Below are 24872 nucleotides of genomic sequence, written 5' to 3'. Positions count from 1 at the left end.
GAGGAGCGGAGAGCGGGGACCGCGACCAGACTGTTGGTGTCAAGATTAGACCAACGTGGTTGAAACAGAGGTCAGGAGGCCACTGCGGCCGCTGACACTCACACCCACAAAGTGGGTGGCCGGACCCAGAACATGGACTCTAGTGGTCACAGGCATCGCTCAGGGCTTGCTGGCCCCCAGCATGGCAGGAAGATGCCTCCGGTCCACCTCCATCAGAACTGTCTAGATTACAGCCAGAACTCGGACAATGGGGCAGACTGGAGGGGGCTTGAGTCTCCCACCCACTGTAGCACAGGGAGGAGCAGATGCCCAGTGCCGACAGCCCGAGTCAGGGATGGCAGCCCCAGCAGATGCACTGTGAATGTCTGTTGGGTGGGTGAGCAGGTGAGCAGGTGGTGGTCCATCCCAGGGGGAGGAGCAGGAGGAGACAGAAGGGAAGGAGCCCCAACGCATCCCCTGCGTACCCCCCCCCACGGGTCTCAGTGAGCCTGACTCCCCATGGCCTGTGCCTGGGTATGCTCTAACAAAGTAGAGCATCCCTCCTCTGCTCTCTGGGAGGGAGACTGTGCCCAAGAGCAGTTCCTCTGCTGCTCATGGTACTATAGGGAAGTCTCAGAGGCCAAGCCCACCAGCACCTCCTGTGCACCCCCATCTGGTTTGAGGGCACAAACCAGTCCCCAGAGCTCAAGACTGATGCTTGTGGGCCTCAAGACTGACACCTGCCCTGCCAAGCATGCATCAGCAGGTGAGGACCTGGCCTTGACCTTGCTCGTCCTGGGTGGAACCAGTGACGGGTCTCAATTGGGTAATTCCCATCTTCATGGCATGAACTCTAGCTCCCCCCGCCAACAAAATGGCTCTTGAATGAGGGGAGTTGTGAGATGGTGGAAATTGAGGTAGCCCCAGTAGGCAGGAGGTAAGGAGAACCTGTCCGTCACCTGAGCTGGGCTAATCCCTGCAGGGATTTATTCTACTTTAGCTCCTTGGTCTTTGACAATGAGCACCCTGACATTGACATAGTGACCCCACCATGACTTTCGAGGGCTTAGCCATAACCTTAGATGGATATCAGTACCAACTTGATTTCTACATTTAATGATCCTAGAGATACTCCCCAAAATGCCCACAAGCGCTTGTCTCTGGAACTGAAGGTCTCAAGGAAACATACACGTGCAAGGAAAGTTCAGATGATGCAGGAAAAAAGAGCTCTGAGGAGAGAGTAGCCCAGGCAGTATTAAAACTTACTGGGGGAGGGGACACCTGGGTGTCTCAGTCGGTTAAGCGTCTGCCTTCGGCTCAGGTCATGATCTTGGGGTCCTGGGATCGAGCCCCGCATCGGGCTGTCTGCTCACCCAGGAGTCTGCCTCTCCCCTTCTCCCTCTTCCTCTGCAGCTCCTCCTGCTCGTGTTCTCTGTTCTGTCTCTCTCAAATAAATAAATAAAATTTTGGGGAGGTTATGTGCTATGGTGAGTGCTATGAACTGTGTAAGACTGATGATTCACAGACCTGTACCCCTGAAGCAAATAATACATTATATATTAATTAAAAAAAAAAAAAAACACCTTGGGGCGCCTGGGTGGCTCAGTGGGTTAAAGCCTCTGCCTTTGGCTCAGGTCATGATCCCAAGGTCCTGGGATCGAGCCGGGCTCTCTGCTCAGCAGGGAGCCTGCTTCCTCCTCTCTCTGACTGCCTCTCTGCCTACTTGTAATTTCTGTCAAATAAATAAAAATAAAAATCTAAAAAAAAAAAAAAAACCAAAAAACAACACCTTACTAGGAAGACTTAGGGGATAAAAAACAACGAAAAGCTAAATTTGATCAATCAGCCATTGTGAGCCCTGCAGAGCCAGGGGGCCTCCCCTGTAGCTCACAGAGGCTCCATCTCCTGAGGCTGGAGAGTGGGGGAGAATGAGGACCCGGTCCAGAAGGGCAGCACGTGCACAAAGCAAGACTCCAAAGAAAGTGTCAGGTTTATTTATTTTTTAATGTTTTAATTTAATTCTTAATCTTTAAAAAAATCATCCTTGACATGTAATTCACACACCGTGAATCTTGATTTATAAAGGGAACAGCACAGCGGTTTGGGGATAGTCCCAAAGTTCGCATTTAGGATACTCACCAGGTGAGCCATGTCACAAGGGGCATCCGATATCCTGATTCTAGAACATTCTCACCAGCCCCAAGGGAAACCTGAAATCCATCAGAACTCACTGGGCATTCCCGTGGCCCCTCCCCACCCAATCCCTGGCCACCCGCTCATCTGCTTCCTGACTCTATTATCGACACTTCCTACAAATGAAATGACACGGTATTTGTCCTTTTGTGTCCGGCTTCTTTCACTTAGCAGCACATGCTCAAGGTCCGTCCGCCTGGTGTGGGAGCTTCTACGTCCCTGGTCCCCCCTTATTGCTACTGGACGATATTCCACTGGGTGGAGAGACCACGCCCGGTTTACCCAGTCGTCCCTGGTGGGCGTTTGGACTGTTTCCACGTTTTGGCCTTTATGAATGATGACATGGGATTTTACGCAAACATGTATTTTTCTCTTGGGTGTATCTAGCCAGGAGTGGATTCGCTGGCTTGTATGATAACTCCAGGCTTAACGGTGACGACCCACCCTAATGAGTCCCCTGGCTCTGTGCCACTCACCCCGCCTCCAGCAGTGAGGGGGGCTTCTCCATATCCCCCAACACCTGCTATTGGCTGTCGTTTTGATGATAGCGCCCCCTAGCGGGTAATCGGGTCTGCTAACTAAGGTCAGGATCCTGCTTGGGAAAGAATGGGAATCTTGACGTGCAGCCCGGAGACATAAGGGCTGGAGACCCTGAACATCTGGACTCCCCAGATTCCTCTGAACCCTCAGAGCTTCTCCCCTCCCGTTAAAAGCTAGCACCTCCCGCCTTACAAGAAGACCCTGAAGATGCCCCTCTTCTATAAATCATCCCCCTGCCCTGTGAACTGCACCATGTCCCCTCCTGCCCAGTGGTCCTAGAACTGGGGTGAAGTCCCAGCACAGCCCAGCCAGGGATGCTGAGCTGAATAAGGGACGAATGGACCTGTACCCCAAACAGCCGGAAAACCCAGCCAGCGCCTACCAAGAAAAGCCAGGTGGGTGTGAGTCGGAGTGGACCCCAGGGTCCACTGACCAAGGGAGCCCCCTGTGTAAGACCGGATGAGGAAGAGTTTATTGATTTGGAAGTCCCACGTGGAACTGAGGACTTCATACCCTGGCCAGGAGCCCAGGAGAAGGGGCAAGCTCGCTGCTAGCAAAGCTTCTAGAAAAATGGAAACGGTGAATAAAAGCAGAGCTGGGTGAGAGCTCAGTGACAATATTGCCTGAAGGATGGGGGTGATGGGGCTCAAAGGTCAGGGAGGTGGGCATGCGGGGGCTGGGTATGTCACATAAGGCCAGAAGAGCCACCAAATCATCACCCATGGAAAAGCAGAGAAGACACCTTCACCGAGGCCAGGAGGAACAGGCCAGTGAGCAGAGCCGGCCTCAGTAGGAAGCTCGAGGGGCCCCCTCCATAGAAGATATCGTCACGGTCCTCCGAATAGCGCTGGGGATGGGGGGGACCTTGAACTGACATCAGCCACGAGACAATACTGACCCGTCAAGTGGACACAATCCTCCTGTGAGAGGTAGGGCTGAGGGGGCAGCCAGCAGGCCCTGAGCCCCAGAGAGTTAAAGAGCTGGTTGTAAAATAGGGCATCCCTAGGAGCAGACTAAATGGGTCACAAACCAGGGAGCTACTCAATGTGCATCATCAAGATACTTCGAAGACAGATAATTAGGACACAGGGAACTTTCCCCCCAAATGACACTGTCCCTTCTCCAGCGCTTCCCGGGAGTCCCGTCTGGGACCCACGACAACTCCATGCAATCCTGGAGTGCGGTGAGGACGGCGGGCGGAGGAGGATGTGAAGATCAGTACTAGGATAACTATTAAAATGTGAATATAAGGATCTATTCTTTATCCGTGCTATGAGAAAGGATAACATCGTATCAGTCTTAAAATTCTAAATCACATCACTGCTCTGTGTTTATGTAACAAGATATCCATATGTTTAGGGAAGACATATTGAAATATTTAAGAGGAACTAGGTCTGGGCAACACTGACATGTAAACATAGGTTCATTGGTTCAAACAAACATTCCAGTTGAGGTGGGGGTGGTGTTGATAGTGGTGGAAGTTGTGTGTAGGGGGGCAGTGGGTCTCTAGGAAATCTCTGGGCCTTCCTTCTGCTTAACTTTATTTTGAAATACAAAGTCTAGGGACGCCTCGGTGGCTCAGTGGGTTAAAGCCTCTGCCTTCGGCTTAGGTCATGATCTCAGGGTCCTGGGATCGGGCCCCACATCGGGCTCTCTGCTCCCAGGGAGCCTGCTTCTCCCTCTCTGCCTGCCTCTCTGCCTATTTGTGCGTGCTCGCTCTCTCTCTGTCAAATAAACAAAATCTTTAAAAATAAATAAATAAATAAATGAAAATACAAAGTCTATTTTAAAAAAGAGAGAGATGGGGCGCCTGGGTGGCTCACTTGGTTGAGCATCTGCCTTCAGCTCAGGTCATGATCCCAGGGTCCTGGGATCGAGCCCCAAGTCTGGGTCTGCTTCTCCCTCTGCTTCTCCCCCCAGCTTGTGCTCTGTCTCTCATTCTCTTTCTCAAATAAATAAATAAAATATTTAAGAAAATAGGAAAAACCGGGCCCAATATCTGCAACACGCACTCAAACCAGACTGTGTGATACCGGTAAGATGTCCATGTGGAGAGAATGAGGAACCGATGTGCTGAATATTGTGGGGGAAGGGCATAAGGGATTTCTTTATACGCATCTTGCACATTTTCTCAGGGTTTCAAATTATTTTAAAATAAAATTTTTAAAAAATAATAATAAAGCTTGGACTTTGGAATCAGGTCCTGCGGAGTGAGAGCCTAACCAGACAACCGACGAGCTGTGGGATTTCCCATCTCACTCTGCCCGCCTTCCTGTCCTCCTCTAGAAAAGGAGCCTGCTGATCCCTGACCAGCCTACCTCTAGATGTGGCATGAACAGTCCTAAGGACAAGGAGAGGCACTTGCAGGGTGGATGTGAGAGTTAAGATTCTCTAGAGAAACAGGACCAGTGCAGTGTGGAGATTCAATTCAGGAATGGCTCTGGCTGTCGTGAACGCTAGCAAGTCCAAATTCCATCGGGGGGAGGCTGGAGACCCAGAGAGAAGTTGTTGTTGCAGCTTGAGTCTGAAGGCCACCTGCTGGTGAATTTTCTTCTTCCCCAGGAGAGGGCAGTCTTTTATCTATGAAGGCCTTCAACTGATTGGACGAGGCCCACCCATGTAATGAAAAGTCTTCTGCTTTATGCAAAGTCTACTGATTAAAATGTTAATCTTATGGGGAAAAGAAAAAACACACACACACACACACAAAAAAAACCTTCACAGAAGGATCTAGAATAAGGTTTGACTAAATATCTGGGTGCCATGGCCCAGCCAAGCTGACACACAAAATTAATCATCACAGCAGAGAAGGGCCCTGTTTTTCCCACATCTCAGGGAATTTTTGCCTTCTGCATTATTTTTTATTGCTAGACGGATAAAGCCAGTGGGAGCCATCTGGGGGTTTTCATTTTTCATAGAGCTCTGAATGGACTTGAACATCTGACTCCCCTTTGACCTGTGCAACCCTAGGCCCATGTCCCACCCTTCCTGGGCCAGGCAAACATGTGCTGAGACCCCACAAGTATCCACAAGCAAGCTGACCAGTCCTGGACCTCTATGTGTCCAGGGATGACGCTCTCACCTGCTGACCAGTCTGGGACCTCTATGTGCCCAGGGATGTGGCTGTGAGATGTTGGTGTGTTTGGTGGGGTCCGAAGCCAACAACCAAAAAAGGATTCTTGTGACGTCGTTGGTGCAAAAAAAGGTGGTTTTATTAAAGCACGGGGACAGGACCTCGGGCAGGAAGAGGGGCTGCCCTGGGATTGTGAAGGGTGACTGATTATATTCTTTGGGGTTCGGGAAAGTAAAACTAAGGCAAGTTCCAAACCAATTTCTTTCTTTTAAAAGATTTTTTTTTTTAATTTGAAAGAGAGAGAGAGTGAGAGAGCCCAAGCAGGGGGAGCGGCAGAGGGAGAGGGAGAAGCAGGCTCTCCCTTTGAGCTGGGAACCCGATGCTGGGCTCCATCCCAGGACCCTGAAATCACAACCTGAGACCAAGGCAGCTGCCTATCCAACTGAGCCAGCCCAGGGTCCCCCGGAGGATTTCATATGCTGAAGAAGACTCAGCATCCTGGAGGCCTTGCCGTTGTCAAGCTCAGGTGCATTTCCCTCTAGCAAAGCACTAGCATTGAGCCAGTTGGGAGTTTCCCAGAGGAACTCCATACTCCGCCTGTCTCCTCAAGAGCTTGTCAGGCTGCAGATTCAAAGGTGTTTCATTTTATCTACATTTCCTTCTGCCTTTGAGTCCCACATCACCCAGCAGCAGAATTAGAACCTGCGTCTGGCTCAGACTTTGCCTTTCTGTGTGTCCCTAAGCAAACCAATCCCCCCCTCTCTGGATCCCTTTCTCCTCGCTGCTCTCATGGACTCAGACTTCCCAGGCCCTGGACTCGATCCCAGGACCCTGGGATCATGACCTGAGCCGAAGGCAGATGCTCAACCACTGAACCACCCAGGCGCCCCCTTAATTGCAGTTTTAACCTATGCCTGGAATGTGACCTTTGAAGGGTCAGCCGAGATCTCCCCAGGAACACTAGGGATGTCATCTACAGGATAAACAACACGCAACCAGCCCAGTCCCTGGGCCCCAAAAAGGGGTCTGAACTGTCCTCTCTTTTCCTGTTACCAGCTTCTTGCCCTGCCCTCCTCCCGATGAAAACCATCATGCAACAACCTCTGGAGCTCTTTCTACTTTCTAGATCGGATGCTGCCCCATTTATGAAGCACTTAATGAAGCCAATTAGACCTTCAAATTTATGCCACTGATTTTTGTTTTTTAACGAGCGGAGAAGGGAGAGAGCCCCGGGAGATGACCTCAGTCCCCCGCAAAAGCTGATTTGATTAACAACTTCTTAAATAGCATTTGCCAAGTGCCTCCTCCCCATTCTAAGGTGAACCCTACAACGATTAGAACAACGGTTCTAAGGTGAACCGTTGTTATGTCATTTCACAGATGGGCAAGTTGAGGCACAAATAGAGCAGACAATGTGCTCAAGGACATGCTAGCATAGACCAAGCCACCCTAAGGGGGCTCCAGAGTCTGTTTAAGCACAAGGACAAGGGATGAGGCACCTGGGTGGCTCAGTTGGTTAAGCGTCTGCCTTCGGCTCAAGTCATGATCCCAGGGTGCTGGGATCGAGTCCCATATCAGGCTCCCTGCTCCACAGAGAGCCTGCTTCTCCCTCTCCCCTCTGCTCATGCTCTCTCTTGCTCACTGGCTCTCTTTCATAGATAAAATCTAAAAAAAAAAAAAAGAAAGAAAGAAAGGAGGCCCGGGGAGGAGCTGACCACCGGCCGGCCCACCCTGCGGGGGGGGGGGGGGGGGGGGGGCAGAAATCTCAACAAGGAAGTCAGCTGGGAGCATTCTGTGAGTTTCGGTTTCTCGCCCCGGTCATTTGCAGTTTCCTGGTTCTCAATTGTGAGTTTTGGTTTCCTGTCTGCAGGCAAGGGAGTGGCTCCTTCTCCTCTCGCTTCCATCCCCCGACACCACGGCAGCCAGCGGGAGCAATGGGCATCTGGGGGTCGCATCTGTATTCCGTGCAGCCTGAGAAGCTGGACGAGCTGATTGAGAACTCCCTGAGGCCCTATGAAGAGTGCCAGAGACAGATCCATGACACGGTGAACGCCATCTGTGCCATCCTGCAGGAAACGGAGCAGATGCCCCCCACGATAAGTGTGGTCAAAGTGAGTGGAAGGCTGGGGGTCTGGGCTGCTGGGACCCTGAGGTTCCGTGGCCATCGGAAGGAGGAGTGACATGGTGCTGAGTGCCTTCCGGGTGACAGGCTTTGGGTGACCAAGACATCCACTTGCCCTCCCCACCCTCGAGGGAGGTGATGGAGCCCAGGAGTAGGAGCGCTCTGCCTTGACTGCTGTGTGCCCCAGGGCAGGTTGCTTAACCTCTCTGTGCTTCAGTCTCTGAGTCTCAAAAACGGGAGAGGAAGAATAAATTCAGACTGTAATGAGGATTAAGCATATAATGTTCTTAGTATGGGGCCTGGGGCATAGTTAGTCCTTGGTAAATGAGCTGTGATTCCTCTGCGTCATCGTTTCTGACCTCCGCATGTCACGGAGCAGTAACTGAGGCTGGGAGATGGCAGTGAAACTACCCCAAGATGGCTCTGTGGTTTCTCAATGGCAGGAAGGGGTGGGTCTTACCAAGTAGAAATGTTTGGTGCTGGGGGTACAAATCCCAGGGCTGAGACTGAAGATCCGGGGCTTGAGGGGGAGGAAAAGGTGCTGGGGAAAGTGCCAGGACTGTAGGGTAGGGACTTAGGGGTCTGCCAGCCCCGGAGCCCCATTTCTCCACACGCACCGTGCCTCCTGGCATCTGTCTCCTGCGTGCGCAGCAGCCCTGGCAGTAAAGATGCCCGGATACCTTGCATGCCTTGGCCTTGGCCCCGATGAGGAAACTGAGGCACAAGGAAGTGACTTAGTAGCTGGAGGCAGAGCTAGGCTTTCAGCCCAAAGAGTCTGCTTGGTTGCACGCGCCCTGAACCACCGCCTCTCAGTATGGTTCAGTTTTTCCTAACGAAAATAAAACATAGGAAAGGGGCACAGATCTAAGTGTATAGCCCGATGGATTGCCACAAACAACACACCTGTGTCACCTATGCCTAGTTGGAGAAAGGAAACGTTCCCAGCCCCAAGAGCCCCAGGACCCTCCATCCAGTCCCCGGGACCCCTAGTCCTCCCCTAACACTCTCTGGACTTCTGACAGCCTAGTTTCATTTTGCTGTTTGTTTGTTTGTTTGTTTGTTGTTTTAACTTTGCGTAATTGTGGGGTGACCCACCGTGCTGGTCTGCCCGGGACCGAAGGGTTTTCTGTGCTGAGACCGGAAATGTCCTGGGAAAACCAGACAGGCTGGTTACTGGATATGAAGGAAATCCTGCCCAGTGTAGCTTTACTGCATGGCTTCTTGGACCGCATCCTGTTTAGGAAATGTACGTTGTCGTGTGAGCATGTGTTTATCGGTTTGACGCTGGGTAGTGTCCCAGGGTGCGAGGACCTCACCTTTGCCCGTCCTCCTGCTGACCGCTGCTTGAGCTGCCTCCCGCCGAGGCTCGTGTGAGAGGTGCTGCGGCGGGCATCCTTGTTCGGGTCTTTGGGCGGACAAAAGGACACCTGCCACTCCATGTTAAGACTCTAGTGACACTCGTGGCTTTGGCTGGATTTGAGAAATACTGAGGCCTGCTGGGGCATCTGGCGGCCCCGGAGGGTCCAGAGTCTCACATCTGTGTCTCTGTCACTGGCAGGGCGGCTCCTATGGCAGGGAAACCATGTTGAGGGGCAACTCCGATGGGACGATTGTCATCTTTGTCAGTGACTTTGAACAGTTCCAGGATCAGGAAAAAAAACGAGATGAAATCCTCACCAAGCTCTGGCTGTGTCTGACAGAGTTTCAGTTCACCAGGAAGATGCCAGCCAAAATGGAGGTCCAGAAGTCCCCCAGTGGGCTCACCTTCCAGCTGTCCACAAGATCGCAGAACATCACGTTCAAGGTGCTGCCTGCTTACAACGCTCTGGGTGAGTTGTTCCTGGGTGTGTGGACGGCACTGGTCTGGAGAGGGGTGTTGAGAGAGCAAAGCCTAAGAAAGGGGTGTCAGACAGCCATGTGGGTCCTTGGGGCTGGGGATGGGATAGACACCACTGGTATGTTCCAAAGCCAGGGGCCACATCCCTTTAAGAGAGGGGGTCCCTCCTGCCCTAGGCTTACTCTCTTCTCTAGAACTTTTGCCCCATCTCCTAAATGACTTTGGAGAAAATGTCCTAGATTCCAGAATCTAAAGCAGAGTTTCTCAAATAATGACATGCACACAAATCATCATGGAACCTTGTTAAAGTGCAGACTCTGATTCAGGAGATTGGGGCTGGGCCATGGACTCTGTATGTCTATCCAGGGCCCTGCTGCTGGTGCTGGTCCACATACCACCCCTGGGGATTTAGGCTAGAATAAATGTTGATTAGTGGAAGAGGATGGGGCAAACATCTGGGAAAAGTTCAGCTGGGGCAGGCATTTGGAGTCTGCCTTCTGGCCAAGTCAACATCAAGGCAACTGGTTGCCCTTCCATGGGCAACTGGTTGGACAAATGGATGGTTGGTTGGTTGGATGGATGGTTGGATGGATGGATGGATGGGTGGGTGGATGGATAGATGGAGAGATGGATGGATGGAAGGGTGGATGGATGAATGGGTGGGTGGATGGATGGGTGGATGCATGGATGGATGGATGGATGGATGTATGGAGGGATGGATGGGTGGATGGATGGATGGGTGGATGGATGGATGGATGGATGGATGGAGGGATGGGTGGATGGATGTATGGATGGATGGTTGGATGGATGGATGGATGGATGGATGGATGGATGGATGGTTGGATGTATGGATGGATGGGTGGATGGAGGGATGGGTGGATGGATGGATGGGTGGATGGATGGAGGGATGGGTGGATGACTGGCTGGCTGGATGGATGGATGGAGGGATGGGTGGATGGATGGATGGATGTAGGGAAGGAAGGAGGGGTGGATAGATAGATGGATGGTAGATAGGAAGGAAGGATAAAGCTCAGCCTAGTGACAGCTTAGTCTCAAGCACAGGTGCATGTAATCACAAACTTAAATGCTAGAGCTGAAATTAAACCCCTCATTAAGCAAACAGGAAACTGTAGGAAAAAGAATGTCCCAGAGACACACACCAGTTACTGATAGAACTAGAAACAAAAGCCCAGATCTCCTAAGCCCCAAGCCAGGATGCCTTTAAGATGAACACACACACACACACACACACACACACACCCGTCGGTGACTTGCATTCACGGGAAGGTAACCAAGTTAGAGAAAAGCACACCCATCTGGAAGGTAGGCAGCTCTCACTTCTATCCTGGTTCCACCACTTACCCACTTTTGCCAACTCTAAGATCAGGCTCAAAATGGCAAGTTTACAGGGCCTGTAAGATGATGGGGACTAGCCCAAACAAGGTCTGGGGTCAAGGTGAAGAGACCTCGTGTGTCTCACAATTAATAGGAAATCCTATATTCTCTCTTGTTCAGAGTATGGTGGCTGGAGACTGGGCCAAAGGGCCTTCTGCTGGGTTCAACCCCAGCATTGCAAGGATGGTATGAAAATGACACACTCTTCCTCGCATGTGGTATCAAGATGCTGCCACTAGATGGCGCCAGAACTGCACATTCCCTGCTGAGATCCCTCTGGGGAAGGACGAGATAAGGATCGCTTTTCTGGGGGGAAGGAACCTACTGGGGAATTCTTAAATATCTGTGGCAGTGAATGAAAGAAACAAGCTGGCTCCTGGCTCCTCTTGTTTATGTCTTTGTAAAATGTGCTTGTAAGCAGTAGAGCTCAGCCAGCAAGAGGGGAAATCTTATTGAAATTCTGTGACCCTATGGATATCCTTCCCCTCTGGGGCACAGGCTTCTTTGCCCCCCGACACCAGCGTTTCTCAGACGTCCCTGGGGATCAGCATCCCCTGAAAAACTTAGTTAAAAAGCGAGGCCCGAGCTCTGTCCACTTGGCTGTCAGATCTCCTCCAAAGCTAATCTGGATTTAAGAGCCTCCTGGGCCCGTACACCAGATTAGCGCGGCAGCAGAATTCTGATGGGCACCCAGTTTGAGAACCACTACCCGGCATCACAGGGTCCCATTCTGAGGGGCCCACTGCCTCTAACGCCAGCCTCCAGGGCCCTGCCTTCCCCTTACCTGCCTCCTCAGAGTCCCAGTCCCCTTGACTCACCAGCTAGGCTCCAAAGCAGAACACACCGTGTGCATCTATGGACTCTATTTGCTTCCGGGTCTATGCCAGCCATGCCAGCCCCATTTGTTCAAGAAGCCACCTTTCCCACCCCTCTCGGAGCTCCCCCTTCCTCGTTTATATTGTGTTTTCCATCATTCCGTTTCTGTCGATCTTGCCTCAGGCCAGCACCGTGGGGTTTTCACGACTGTCATTGAATTATGGCGGGAGGCACGCCTCCCCTCACCTTTTAGGTGAACACACCGCGTCCCTGACAGAAGAAGCCACCGACGGGTGCTGCCGAACCCCAGCGGACCTTCATGGCTGGCTCCCTGGGGGCAGGGTGCCCCAACACCACGGGTTCTCCATCTCTCTTTTTTTGCCCCAGGCTTGAGCGAGAAGCCCACCCCCCAGACCTACCGAGAGCTCAGAAGAGCCCTGGACATGACCAAAGCCCACCCTGGCGAATTCTCCGTCTGCTTCGCCGAGCTCCAGCAGAGGTTTTTTCACAACCATCCGAGAAAGCTGAAGGATTTGATCCTCTTGGTAAAGTACTGGTACCAACAGGTAATTTTCAAATTCTGTTTCTAGGGCGGTCGTCCGATTCCCCTTCGCCGAGACCATCCACAGCCAGGAAAATATGACGCTCTTAAGTATAGAGCTCAGTGCATTTTTTTTAAAAATTTCATTCATTTATTTATTTAGAGAGAGAGGGAGATCGTGATGGGGAGGAGGCAGACGGAGAGAGAGACTCTCAGGCAGACTCCCTGCTGAGCATAGCGCTCCATCTGAGGACCCCGCGCTCATGACCTGGGTCGAAATCAAGAGTCAGACGCTTAACTCACTGAGCCCTCCAGGCGCCCCCAGCTCAGTGCCTTTTTATAACCTTTTGAACAACGTCCAGATCAAAACAGGGCACCTTTCCTGCCTCCCTGCAGCTACCTCAAGTCTCTTCCCAGTGAATACTCCCCACAAGTGACCACCGTCCTAACGTCTGTCTCCTCCAGTCAGTTCTGCTTGTTTTTGAACTTGAAATCAGTGGTGTGTGCCATCTGCTCAGCATGAGGTCTGAGAGATGGGCCTCTGCTGTTGCACACAGTTGTGGTGTCTCGTTGTCCTGTAGGATTCTGTCGTCTCGGCTGGTCACACCTTTCTCCCTTCTGCTAAGGACGCTTGGGTTGTGTCCAGATTGGGACCATTATGAATTAGGTTACTATGGCTATTCCCCTATGGGTCTTTTTGTGAGTTTAAGCACTCATTTCTCTTGGGTAAATATACAGGAGTGGAAGTGTTGGGTTTTAAGTTATCTGAATACATAGACAGATAGATAGATAGATACATATCTACGTGACGTATTTATATATTATGTATGTGCACATAATAAATACATATGCAGGATATATAGTATATCGTTATATGGTATATAAAACATATATCATTACATAAGTACATATAATATATTAAGTATATATAATAACATATATATTAAACTTTAGGAAGTACCACCAACATTAGTTTTCCCAAACAGTTGTCCCTAATAACGCTCCCATTAGTGACATATGACAGTTTCAGGCTCTCCGCACCCTTGCCAACACCTGATACTGAAATCCATCGGATCTGAGGCATGGCGTCCTTTAGGCATGATGGTTGGTGGTAAGTGGGTCCCCAGATCAGCCACTGTCCCTTTCTTCTCCCACAGTGCCAGGAGAGGCTGAAAGGTCTGTCCCATCTGCTCGTGTATGCCTTGGAGCTGCTCACGGTCTATGCCTGGGAACAGGGGTGCAGAGCAGAAAACTTTGACATGGCAGAAGCCATCCGAACTGTCCTGGGGCTAATCACACAGCAGGAGCAACTGTGCATCTATTGGATGGTCAACTACAACTTTGAGAATGAGACAGTCCGGAACATTCTGCTGAGCCAGCTGAGGTCACCCAGGTAGCAAGCTTCCTTCCACCTTCTCTCTTTACCTGTTCACCTGCAAGCCAGGCTGTGCCGCTTAGCGTGAAGGCTCTGCCCCATCCTTCCCAGCCAAGGATGCTCCAAAGGAACCCCAACAGCGGTGGGGAGGGAGGCAGGGCGGGAACTAGGGGACCCTGACCAATGCCTTTCACATTTCAGACTGTCGTCATATTTTGCCCCCCAAACAAACACTTGAGAGGTGCTTCCCCTTACGGAAGGAAGGGGCTAACCATTTAATTACATTGCTCACAGAACATCTCTGCAAAGCACCGAGGGCAGGAACAGAAGGTATAGCCATCTCAGACAAAGCACCCGAGGAACCGAGAGGAAACGTGGGTCTGGGTTACCAGACGCCCCGTCCAGTCCTCCCTTCCCAGCGTGAACATCTTCTTCCACAGGCAGCCCAACTGATTTTTTTTTTTTTTAATCTGATGGAATTCATAGGCCGGTAATCTTGGATCCAGCCGACCCAACCAATAACGTGAGCAAAGAGAAGGCATGTTGGCAACTCTTAAAGCAAGAAGCTTGGAGCTGGTTGTCTTCTCTCAGCCCCGGTCAGTCACCTGGACCATCATGGAATGTTCTGGTGAGAGAGCTTTGCAAATACAGCTCAGGTCATGCTGCAGGGAGGGTGTCCTGATGCCCAGACCCCGGTCTTAGCCAAAAACACCATGTGCGGATTTCCTATAGCTGGGGTGACAAATCGTCACACGCCGGTGGCTTACAGCAACAGAAATGTACTTTCTCGCAGATCTGGAGGCTAGAAATCCAAGGTCCAAGTGTGGGCTGGGCTCTGTGAAGGCTCCTGGGGGAGGATTCCTGCTTTTTCTGGTGGTTGCTGGTGCTCTCGGCATGTGGCTGTGTGTCCCTCCCGTCTCTGCCTCTGTTGTCACATGGCCTTCTGTGGTGTGTCTTCACAATGTCTCTTCTCTTTGTGCCTCTGTCTCCGTGTCCCCCTCCTCTTAAAACGGAGCGAAGAGAGAAGGACACCTGCAGATTAAAGATTTCAATGAATCGCCGCAGGAGAGAGAGCAGGTGGAGAGGTGGGGGGTGGATCCCACGGAGCAGAGCTCCAGGCGAGTGCCTGGCAGCCGCCCTCTCCCCAGACTCAGGGCACAGATCTAGGGGCCGGCTTCCCCACCCACCCCCCAAAGAGAAGTCCATCCACCACCACGGAATTCAGAGCTTAAGGACTATTCGACAAGAATGTCATCAGTTTAGGCCACTGAATCCTTTCCGTTTTTCTGGGGGTCATCGGATGACAGGGGGACAAAGGTGTCATTTGAGACCACAGAGCGCAACCAAATTCCACATTGCACAGACACGCAACTAATTTACACCCGAAGAACCGTGGGGGTGAATCTGCATTCCATTTGGCACAGAAAGTTGAGGGTCGACTGAGCAAAGATGGGATATAAGTGAGCTTCCCAAGTGCCCGGGGCCCTGGACGGGGAGGACCCTGTGGGCGGGGAGCTCTCTGCTGGGATCCAGAAGGAACGTGCTCGGCCCACTCCTTGTCCCGACTTTCCCTGGACTCCGGGCTTTGCTTCTTGACCTCGATTTTCCTGGCTTCCTCAAACAACCTTTTAAAAATATCCACCCCACCCCCAACTCTATTCTGACCACTTTTAAACATACAGAAAAGTTGTGAAAATGGTTCCGTGAACCACTGCGTCGACCTGGACGCGCACACGTTTAACCCTTGACCTCTCCAGCTGCGTCCCGGTCTGCGAGTGTGTACGCACACTCGTCACTGTCAGTGTTGTATATGTTGTTTCCACTGGGCCGCTGGAGTTGGCTGCCGGAGAGGGACATTCTTTTAGCGAACCACACTCAATGATCAAATTCCAGAGATTAAGACTAATACATTATGACCGTCCAGCCGTTTCCAGATCTTCACAGCTATCTGAAGAATGTTTCTGGTAGCCAGTTTTTCCCCAGCCCACGCTGCTTTTAGTTCTCATGTGCTGCCCCTAAGATGTCTTTTGATCCCTGCTTTTGCTCTGTTTTCTACCCAATCAACCTGTTTCCAGAACTAGGAGGCCACCCCTCTCAGGAGAGCTGCTGGAGGCCACTCGGGCCCACAAGCTGGTGCATCAGGGTGTCTGGGCACTGCAGGGCACACATGCACACACACACACACCCCCCACCCCCACGATACTCAGACGGGTGGGAAGGGCAGTACTGGTAATGAATTTGCCTTCAACCAATGGTGAAGTCCATTGCCAACATCAGGAGGCAACCAAGGTTGACCTTCAACTTTAAAGCTAACCAGCCGACCCGTGTCCCCAGGGAGAGCGGGCCCGTCTTCTCTGTGCTCACCAGCAAAGGGACGGTGTCTGTACAGAGCAGTGTCCCTTTCCCCGTTGGAAGGAGGGAAGGAAGGGAGGGGAAAGAGAGAAAGAAAAGGAAGGAAGAGGAAAGAAAACCACAAATTCCAAGGCCGAGAAATATCACAAATTTAATTTAATTTAAAGCTTCTAGCCTTCCAGCTCTCTATAAGATGCTGATGCCCCTGCCTCCCTCTTGAAAGGACCCTGTCATGACCCTGGGTGCACCCAGATGATTCAGGATCATTCCCCCATCTCCAGAGCCTTAGCTTAAACACATCTAGAAAGTTCCACGTTCCATATAAGGAAACTGATGCATAGTTTCTGGGGATTTAGATTGGCACATGTGGGGAGGTGGGGATGTCACCCGCTTCCACCTCCGCGGACGGGGGCCTCTAGGGTAGACTGAACAGGTGGCGCCTCCCATGGGGTGTCAGGACCCGTGACATGGAGCAAACCCCACAGTCTGAGCTTTTCTACCAGAGAGGAAAGAACTGCACTCCTGCGCAGGCCAGACCCCACTTAGAGAGCAGAATATGCTTTCTTTCCAGAAGTGACCCCAAGCGCAAGAAAGGGGCATGTCCCACCCTCCATGACCCCTTTTGGAGCAGAGAAGTGTCCCTTCAGACTGAACCCACTGGCCCGCTGATCCAGGCTGGCTCTCTGCTCAGCACACTGAGAACAGTACCGAGGGTTGAATAGTGTCCCCCCCGAACTCATGTCCACCTGGACCCTCGGAATGGGAGCTTCCTTAGACATGGGGTCTTTGCAGGCATCATTAGAGAGATGAGGTCATCCTCGATAGGTATGGGCTCTGACTCCAGTGACTGGTGTCCTTATAAGAAGGCACAGGGAGATCGAGACACGCCAGTGGCCGGAGTGGTGTGTCTACAAGCCAGGGAAGGCGAGTTGTTGCTGGAGCCTCCGGAGGGGGGCTTCCTTGCCCCTTCCCTACAGCCGTCAGAGGCTGCCCGGCTCTGCTGACACGCTGAGCGCAGACTTTAGTCTCTGGAACCCGAGAGAACATACATTTCTGTCGCCGGAACTCCCCAGGGGTATGTTGCTAGGGCAGCCCCGGAAAACCAATCCCCAAGGGCACGTGTGTGCAGCAGAAGCCGATGAGGTCTGAGAAGGCTCACGTGTGAGCATTTCTCCAGAAATCTGCAGTCCCTGCAGTCAGCGGAAGAGAAAGGGGGCACAAAGGTCCAGCCACAGAAGGCCTTGTCACACCCAGAATAGCTTCGAGTCCCGGGAAGGGTCAGATCTTTCTTGGGGGTAGGAAGGAACAACTCACAGTTTTTGTTTTGGGCTGGGGGGCGGCGGGGAGGGCCTTGGGCACTGCCCTGAACCCTCTAGAATGTTCTCGTGGTGTGTCAATGAAAGCACTGAGTCTCCGTCCACCTTCGCAGCCGGTGCCGCTGTTCGCCACCCCAGGCCATCATCTAGACAAGTTTATCAAGGACTTTCTCCAGCCCAACAGACAGTTCCTAGACCAGATCACCGAAGCTGTTAAATTCATCCGTGAATTCCTTCAAAAAAATTGCTTTAGCCATTCAAGGACGAAGGTCCAGAAGATTGTGGAGGTGAGCATTGGCCTTTCTCCCACGTGGTTCCTGGAGCTCTGCAGAGCCCGCCCGTGGACAGAGCGCAAGGGAGGAGGGGGCGAGCGGGGGAGATGGGCACCCAGGACTGCGGCTCTCAGTGGGGTTGCCCACACCCTGCTTCCATCACTAAGGATATACTTCTGGCTCTGTATGAGCTTCTGGGGGGCTGCCGCGACCCTTCATGGCCTTGGCCTGGGACCTGCACCTCCCAAACTCTGCCTCTGTCTCCCCATCACCTCTCCTCTGAGGGGCTCCTCTTTTTCCTCTTGTCTCCTAAGGACACCTGCCATTGGATTTAGGGTCCACAGACCCCTCACTCAATGACATCAACAAAGACCCTTTTTCCAAGTCAGGTCATGTTCTCACATTCCCGTTGGGAACCATTGGGGCTACCATTCAAACCACAGCATCTTCTAAGCTCAGTGTGTACTGAGCCAGAACGTGACCTCTCTCTTGCTTTAATGACCACAGCCCGCTAAGCCCCATCAACTGAGCTAAAGGTTCATTCTTGTCCAAGACTCAAGGCCACGAGCTAACCTGCTTCCCTCCATCTGTTGGTCAGCGACCAGATCACCAGGTGCCGGTCCCAAGGAGGGAGCAGGGAGGTGCCCATACGGTGCCAAACGGACCTGGGAGCCTGCTGTCCTGAGACAGACCCAGGGACCGGTACCAATATCCCATGAGTGTTGAGTAAAATGTCTCACTGAGGTTCATTGGACTGAGTTCATGGTCACAGGCTGAGTTCACAGGCAGTGCTAGAATTGTCAAAGCTTGTTTCCTCCCCTCCCGAGATTCCCATTAACCGGATAGTAAAAAATAAGAAAATGTATAGCGGCATATCATAGAAGAAAATAGGAAGAGAACCACCAGTGCACAGGATGTTGCTTTCTGCCTTCCTGAAGTTGGAAAGAGTTGTCTGCTAGGTGACATTCAGACCCTGGATATGAGGAGGGGGCAGAGATGGGCTGCTGAGGCCAACACTCACAGACCAGCTGCATGAACGAAGCAGGTTTGCACACCTGTTTATACCCTCCCCTCGCCCCTAACCCACTGCCAGGCATTTACCACTCATGGGTAAAACCAAGGTGCTCTCTATAAAAATTGAGTGAGCTTTTTGGGGGGCAACCAGGGCTGCAGGTGTGAAGGTCGGTGCCCAGAGCAAAGCCCCGAGCATCATGCGTGGAACAATTCTCTGTGGGGAAGCTGGCTTCTCCCCCCGCTTGCCCTCGAAGCAGCCTGTCAGCTAAGCTCTGCCTAACACACTCTTTAGAGCAGAAAAAGAGGAGGAAGAGGAGGAGGAAGGGAGGAAGAGAGAGGAGGTAGGAGGAAGTAGAGAACCCTGTGAGGCAGGGACATACAGAGCCCCCATTTAGTACCCGACCCCTTACGGAAAGTTTGCAGAACGCTGTACCTGAATCATCAGCATTCACTCCAGGATCCGCAGCTTGCAAGAGTAAACAGATGAATCAGGGAACTTTCAACGCAATGCAATGATTGCTTCCAGCTTGATTTCTCTCAGGTCACAGGAATTCCCATAAAGCTAAATGCTCTTTGGGAGAACTCTTGAGGAAGTTGACACAAGAAGTGGGTGATGGGTAATAGCCCCTCCGTTGTTCATGGGTTAATAAGCATGAGAAAACCTTTGGAACCAAACTATTCGTTTGAAAAATTGAATGCTCTGCTTTGGACTCAGCCCTAACTGGACTCTAACCTTGGCAACCTCATTAATGAGCCCGCTGCTGTCAGCCCGTGGCGGGTGAGGGGCTCGGGATCTAGAAAATGCTGGATCTCAGCTTGCCTTTCTTCACTAGGGAGGGTCGACAGGCAAAGGCACAGCTCTGAAGACTGGCTCCGATGCTGACCTCGTTGTGTTCACAGACTCGCTTAAAAGCTACACCTCCCAAAAAAACGAGAGATGCCGTATCATCAAGGAAATCCACACACAGCTAGTAGCCTGTCAGCGGGAGAAAGAATTCGAAGTAAAGTTTGAGATTTCAAAATGGAAGGCTCCCAGGGTGCTGAGTTTCTCTCTGAAATCCAAAGTGCTCAACGAAAGCGTGAACTTTGATGTCCTGCCTGCATTTAATGCCCTAGGTGAGACCCCCTCCCCCAGACCTTTGCTGCTGGAGGAGGAAGCGGGGTTCTGGGGTGATGGGGCGAGGAGGGTGGAGGGAAAGCCATGTGACCTAGCATTGGCTCGTAGGTCTAGTGCCCCCAAGAGGCGGCACGAGGAATGGCAGCAGCCCCTTACACCTAAGGACCTATTCATTCTCCTTTCGCAGTTACTCATCCCAAGCATGGCCAGGACCATGTTCCTTACATTTTTCTATTCCTGTAGTATCCCTCGCAATATCCATCAAAGAATGGGGCCACAGGCGTTCTGTACACATTTACAAATAAAATGCCACAAGTATTAGTGAAGGAAATGAAGGAACAGACTGGGAAGAATGTGAGGCAAAGACAGGAAATCTGGGTGCCTTCAGTCTGCTTTGGAAATTCGGTTCATGAACAACAGATATGTAATGTTGTATTAAAATAAACCAAGACCATTTCAGCAATTTTTGAAATCAGAATCAAAAAGACGCTGATACCTTCCCTCTGAATAGTTCTTAGTGTCTCTAGAGAGGAAATAATAGTATAAATTGGGGGTCAGCTATTTTTTTTTAAAGGCAAGGTAGCAAGTATTTTCAGCTTTGATGACCACACAGTTTCCGTCACAACTACTCAATTCTGCCACTGTACCCCGAAAGCAGCCATAGACAATACATGAACAAAGAAGCATAGCAGTGTTCTAATAAAACTTTATTTACAAAAACAAGAAGTGGGCCAGATTTCGCCTACCATGCATAGTTAGCAAACTCCCAATCAGTGCTGTTTAAAATGTTTTTCTGTGATAATAACCATGTTCTACATCTACTGACAGCTTGAAATGTAGCTAATGGGACTAAGGAGCCACATTTTTTATTTTATTTCCCTCTAGTTCATTTGAATCCAAGTAGCCACATTGTTTGGTGGCTACTGTATCAAACAGTATACATCTAGATAATACTTTGATAATAGCACCTGTCCTCCTACAGACCATATAATTTTTTCAACTATCCCATTACTCCCAGTATCTTAGACATTAATCGTTCAAATATACAAACAGAATTCTGAGTCATCGAATTAAATCACATTGGTCAAAAATATTTGGAAATGGTTACTTTTATGCACAGCAAAGCACAAATGAAACATCTCCCCCTTGCTAGGTCAACTGAATTCTGACTCCCCACCCAGCCCCAAGGTCTACGCTGATCTCATCGATCTGTATAAATCGTCAGACACCTTGGACGGAGAATTTTCCACCTGTTTCACGGAGCTGCAGCGCAAATTTGTTGTCTCTCGGCCCACTAAACTGAAGGATCTAATTCGTCTGGTGAAACACTGGTACAGGCAGGTATGGCCGCTCTCACTGCAGCTGCCTGGCAGCGCCCATGCGACCGGTTCCCATCAAGTGTTCTGTGGGCCCAAGCTCTCCCATGCTGGGGGCTGAGCCACTCTGGGGATCCTATCCACTAATCCTGCTTGTCTCTGTGGCATCCCCATCACCAAACCCATGAAGCTGGGTGAGCTGTAGAGCACCTTCTCCCATCAAAGCAGCCGCATCTGTCTCATTTTACCTCTGCTCTGACCCCCAGAGAATTGGGCAGGAATCCAAGTTATTCTGCTCCCCAGGGCAGGTGAAACCGGGACTTTCCATGCCCACAGGTCACCAGCATGGCTTAGCCCCCACTCAGCGCCCAGCGGAGCACACACAGATGCTAGCCTTGGAAGACAGGTTGCAAGCTATAGGAAGGACCAGGGTGTGCCTTTTCTGTAACAGTTAGCCTCCCTCCATTTCCGTCACTGTCTCGCACACAGGGGAGCCTCTGAGTATCTCCGTGGCAGCAGACACCCAGCCCAGCAGCAGCTGCTTCCTGTGTACAACAACCTGAGCTTTGTGGTTTCCAACCCAGAAACTCAGAGAAGCGGCTGTATCCCCAGCCCCAGGGTGTTCAGAGGGTTCGGGGCTACTGTGTGACCTTGAGCAAGTCACTTCCCCTCCCCGCGCCTCAAGTCTTCATCAGAAACGTTGACCTATGCCTGCTTGGTGGGGGTGTGGGAGGATTAGGAATGACATGTAAAATGTCTGGCCCCCTCTGTCAGCCCGCCGTGGGTGTTCTGAAAGTGGTCGCTGTTGTAGAACTCTAGGGAGTCCTATATGGCCGAACCCCAAACCAGAAATCTACAAGCCTCTAAGGGAGGCCCCGTTCAGATCTCCAGCAGCCCCGTCCCATCAGCGCTGCATCTCATGCCTCGGTTGCCCTGCTGTGGCCCCGGGGACCATTAATGGGAGGTGTCTTCCATGCTCTGAGCTCACTGCTCCTCCCCGCTTTGCCAGTACTGCCTGACCTTCCCCTCTTCCCTCAGTGTGAAAGGAAACTGAAGCATAAAGGGTCTCTGCCCCCGAAGTATGCCGTGGAGCTGCTCACCATCTACTCTTGGGAGCAGGGGAGTGGGGCAGAGAATTTCGACACCGCGGAAGGTTTCCGGACGGTCCTGGAGTTGATCACAAAATATCGGCAGCTCTGTGTCTTCTGGACAGTCAATTACAACTTTGAGGATGAGACTGTGAGGAACTTCCTACTGACCCAGATCCAGAGGACCAGGTGCTCTACACCCTGCCACCCCCTTTCCTTAACCAGATTCCCTCCAACGCCATGACAGCCACCCGGATTCTCCTCCCTGGGCTCGGGATTCAGTGCTCCCCCCAAGAAACAGGACAGGGCGGGTGAGGAGTGGAAAGGTGCCAACCAACAGAACTTCCCATAGTCTCTGGGGAGGAAGCCCTTGTGGGGGAGGGCAGGAGAGCACGTTATCCAGGAGGATTAGAGAAGGAAGGATCAAGGTACGGGTCTCTAGGCTGCTTCCGTCTTCCTAGGTTGGAAGGAAAAGTGTGAATTCGTTAGCAGGTCTTAGAGCTGTGGAAGTGGGAAGCGTGTCCCTGAGAAATAACGCTATCCTTCCCTCGTGGCTGATTCATCCTACAGGAGAATTAGATTTTATTCGATTTATTGGATCAGCCCTCATCTCCCCTTCCAGACCTGCATCCCGCAAAACCGCTGTCCTTCAAGAATAGCAGGGAATCTTAGCGTGTCCATTCAGTGCTGCCAGCAGAGCCCCAAAACAAGGGAGGCAAAAGAAAAGGAACAGGAGGAAAGGAAAAAAGCTCTGAGAAAGAATAGAGGAAAAGAAAGAAAGAACAAGATACCATGGGCTGCCTACCACGGCCATGGCCAACATGACATTACGGTTGATCAAATTGCCCAGCATATTTCAATCGATCTAACAGGAGGGAGATGTTTCTATTATGCCGTCCTGTGTACAGTAAGGAACAGCTTTCAAAATACTATTGGCGAATGTCACGGGATTCTCAAAAATCACTTTGTGCTCTATCGGTACATTTGAATTACCGGCACCTAAAACGTAGGACACGTTGTTTTGGTGCCAGAAGTGGAATGGGCCCCCCGATTCTGAGGTCGCTGGTTTTAAAAAGCATGTCGTGTTTCGGACTCTCCTTTAGGCCTGTGATCTTGGACCCAGCGGACCCCACCGGCGACGTGGGCGGAGGCGACCGATGGTGCTGGCATCTCCTAGCAAAAGAAGCTACCGAGTGGTTGTCCTCTTTCTGCTTCACAGATGGGACTGGATATCCTGTGCAATCGTGGAAAGTGCCAGTAAGGATAATCTAAAGGAAGTGCCGTCTGGAGATGCCCCCAGGACACGCTTACCTCCAAGAGCTTTTTCCCTCTGTAGCAATGTGGAATTTGTTCCACCCCAAATAACAGATAGCCCAACGCAGGAACTGAGAACAAAACAAAATAGGCATTTTTGTTTGTTTGTTTGCTTTTTTCTTCTTGTTCAAGAGTCCTAAGGCAGGTGACCTAGGACTCACGCCACAGCTCTCTAAGCGGGTTTTCTCCACCGGTTGGTGTGTGGGGGTTGGCTAGTTCTTTGTGCAGGGGGTTATCGGATGCTAAGGGCATCCCTGTTCTCGATCCCCTTGAGGCCAAGAGCAGCACCCGCCATCGTGGCCACCAGAAAAAGAGGCAGACACCGCCAAATGTCCCCGGGGGCATCACCAGCTTTTTCTGGCCGCACCTTCCTTAGCCGCTGATTTTCGTCCCAATTGCACTGCATCTCCAGGCGGCAGGTCGGGTCCCGGCAAGAAGAACAGCGAGGGGGAAGATACATACCCAAGTTGTCTTCCTAGAAGCCTCATCCGGCAAATTCTCTTGGGTTTCATTGCCTGGGATGGTCATGAGGTTCCTCGTAACTTGAAAGTGACTCCAAAAGGACGCGGTATATGGGGCAGGGGTCTTCACTGTGGATGGAGGTTGGCTCCTTTTCCTGAGAGTGTCGGTCACACCCGTTCAAAGCTCCGCCTCCTACCGGGACACCTGCCCACGGGGTACAGTGGTTGTCCCACCAGGTTCTTTCTCAGCGTTTTTCCAAGCAGGTTTTCTCAGCCTCAGCGGCTGCTGACATTTGAGCTGGATAACTTTTTGTTTTCTGGGGGTGGGGGGGCCCTCCCGTACATGGTAGGGTGTGGAGCAGCAGCCCAAATCTCTACCCTCTAGACGCTACCCGGTCCTGACTATTAAAAATGTCTCGAGACATGGCCTTTGATCCCTTAGGGAGCCAAACAGCCCCCGGGTGAGGACCCAGCTTGAGAAGACCCGCTCGACCCTAGGGTCCGCTTTGGTTATCCAGATCTGCCCTAGAACCCATCCCAAAAAGTTGTTCCCGGTCCTACTAACCCTCTTGGATACGCTCCTGCTTCTTTTCCTCTGAGTCTTTGAACCAGTGGTGTTAAGTGCATGGGATCCGTCTTCTTCCGGCCCATACATTTCTTTCTCTCCAGACAGTGCAGACACCAGGCAGCTGTGGCATGGGGATTCAGCCTCTGGTCAATGAGATGTTCGCCTTCAGAAGTCCTAGAACCC

General features: G+C 51.5%; 1 protein-coding gene and 1 long non-coding RNA gene across 2 annotated transcripts in view; both read left to right on the top strand.

Moving 5' to 3' along the window:
• LOC131811001 (2'-5'-oligoadenylate synthase 3-like) overlaps window positions 1–24872 on the top strand; it is a 44808-nt gene that overhangs the window by 18893 nt on the left and 1043 nt on the right. The window contains 11 exon segments of the mRNA XM_059138989.1: window positions 7546–7896; window positions 9466–9736; window positions 12343–12521; window positions 13654–13889; window positions 14358–14499; window positions 17653–17826; window positions 19659–19941; window positions 21096–21283; window positions 22297–22535; window positions 23450–23603; window positions 24791–24871. Of these exon segments, the coding sequence (XP_058994972.1) occupies window positions 7546–7896; window positions 9466–9736; window positions 12343–12521; window positions 13654–13889; window positions 14358–14499; window positions 17653–17826; window positions 19659–19941; window positions 21096–21283; window positions 22297–22535; window positions 23450–23603; window positions 24791–24871 (2298 nt within the window).
• On the top strand, window positions 14535–15567 carry LOC131811892 (uncharacterized). Its single transcript, XR_009346157.1, has 2 exons — window positions 14535–14956; window positions 14995–15567. It is a non-coding gene; the product is annotated as an uncharacterized LOC131811892 (long non-coding RNA).

Source organism: Mustela lutreola, chromosome 11, assembly GCF_030435805.1.
Source record: "Mustela lutreola isolate mMusLut2 chromosome 11, mMusLut2.pri, whole genome shotgun sequence".
NCBI lineage: Eukaryota > Metazoa > Chordata > Mammalia > Carnivora > Mustelidae > Mustela > Mustela lutreola.
Note: the sequence above shows the minus strand (reverse complement) of the source record. Positions and strands in the feature narration are given on the sequence as shown.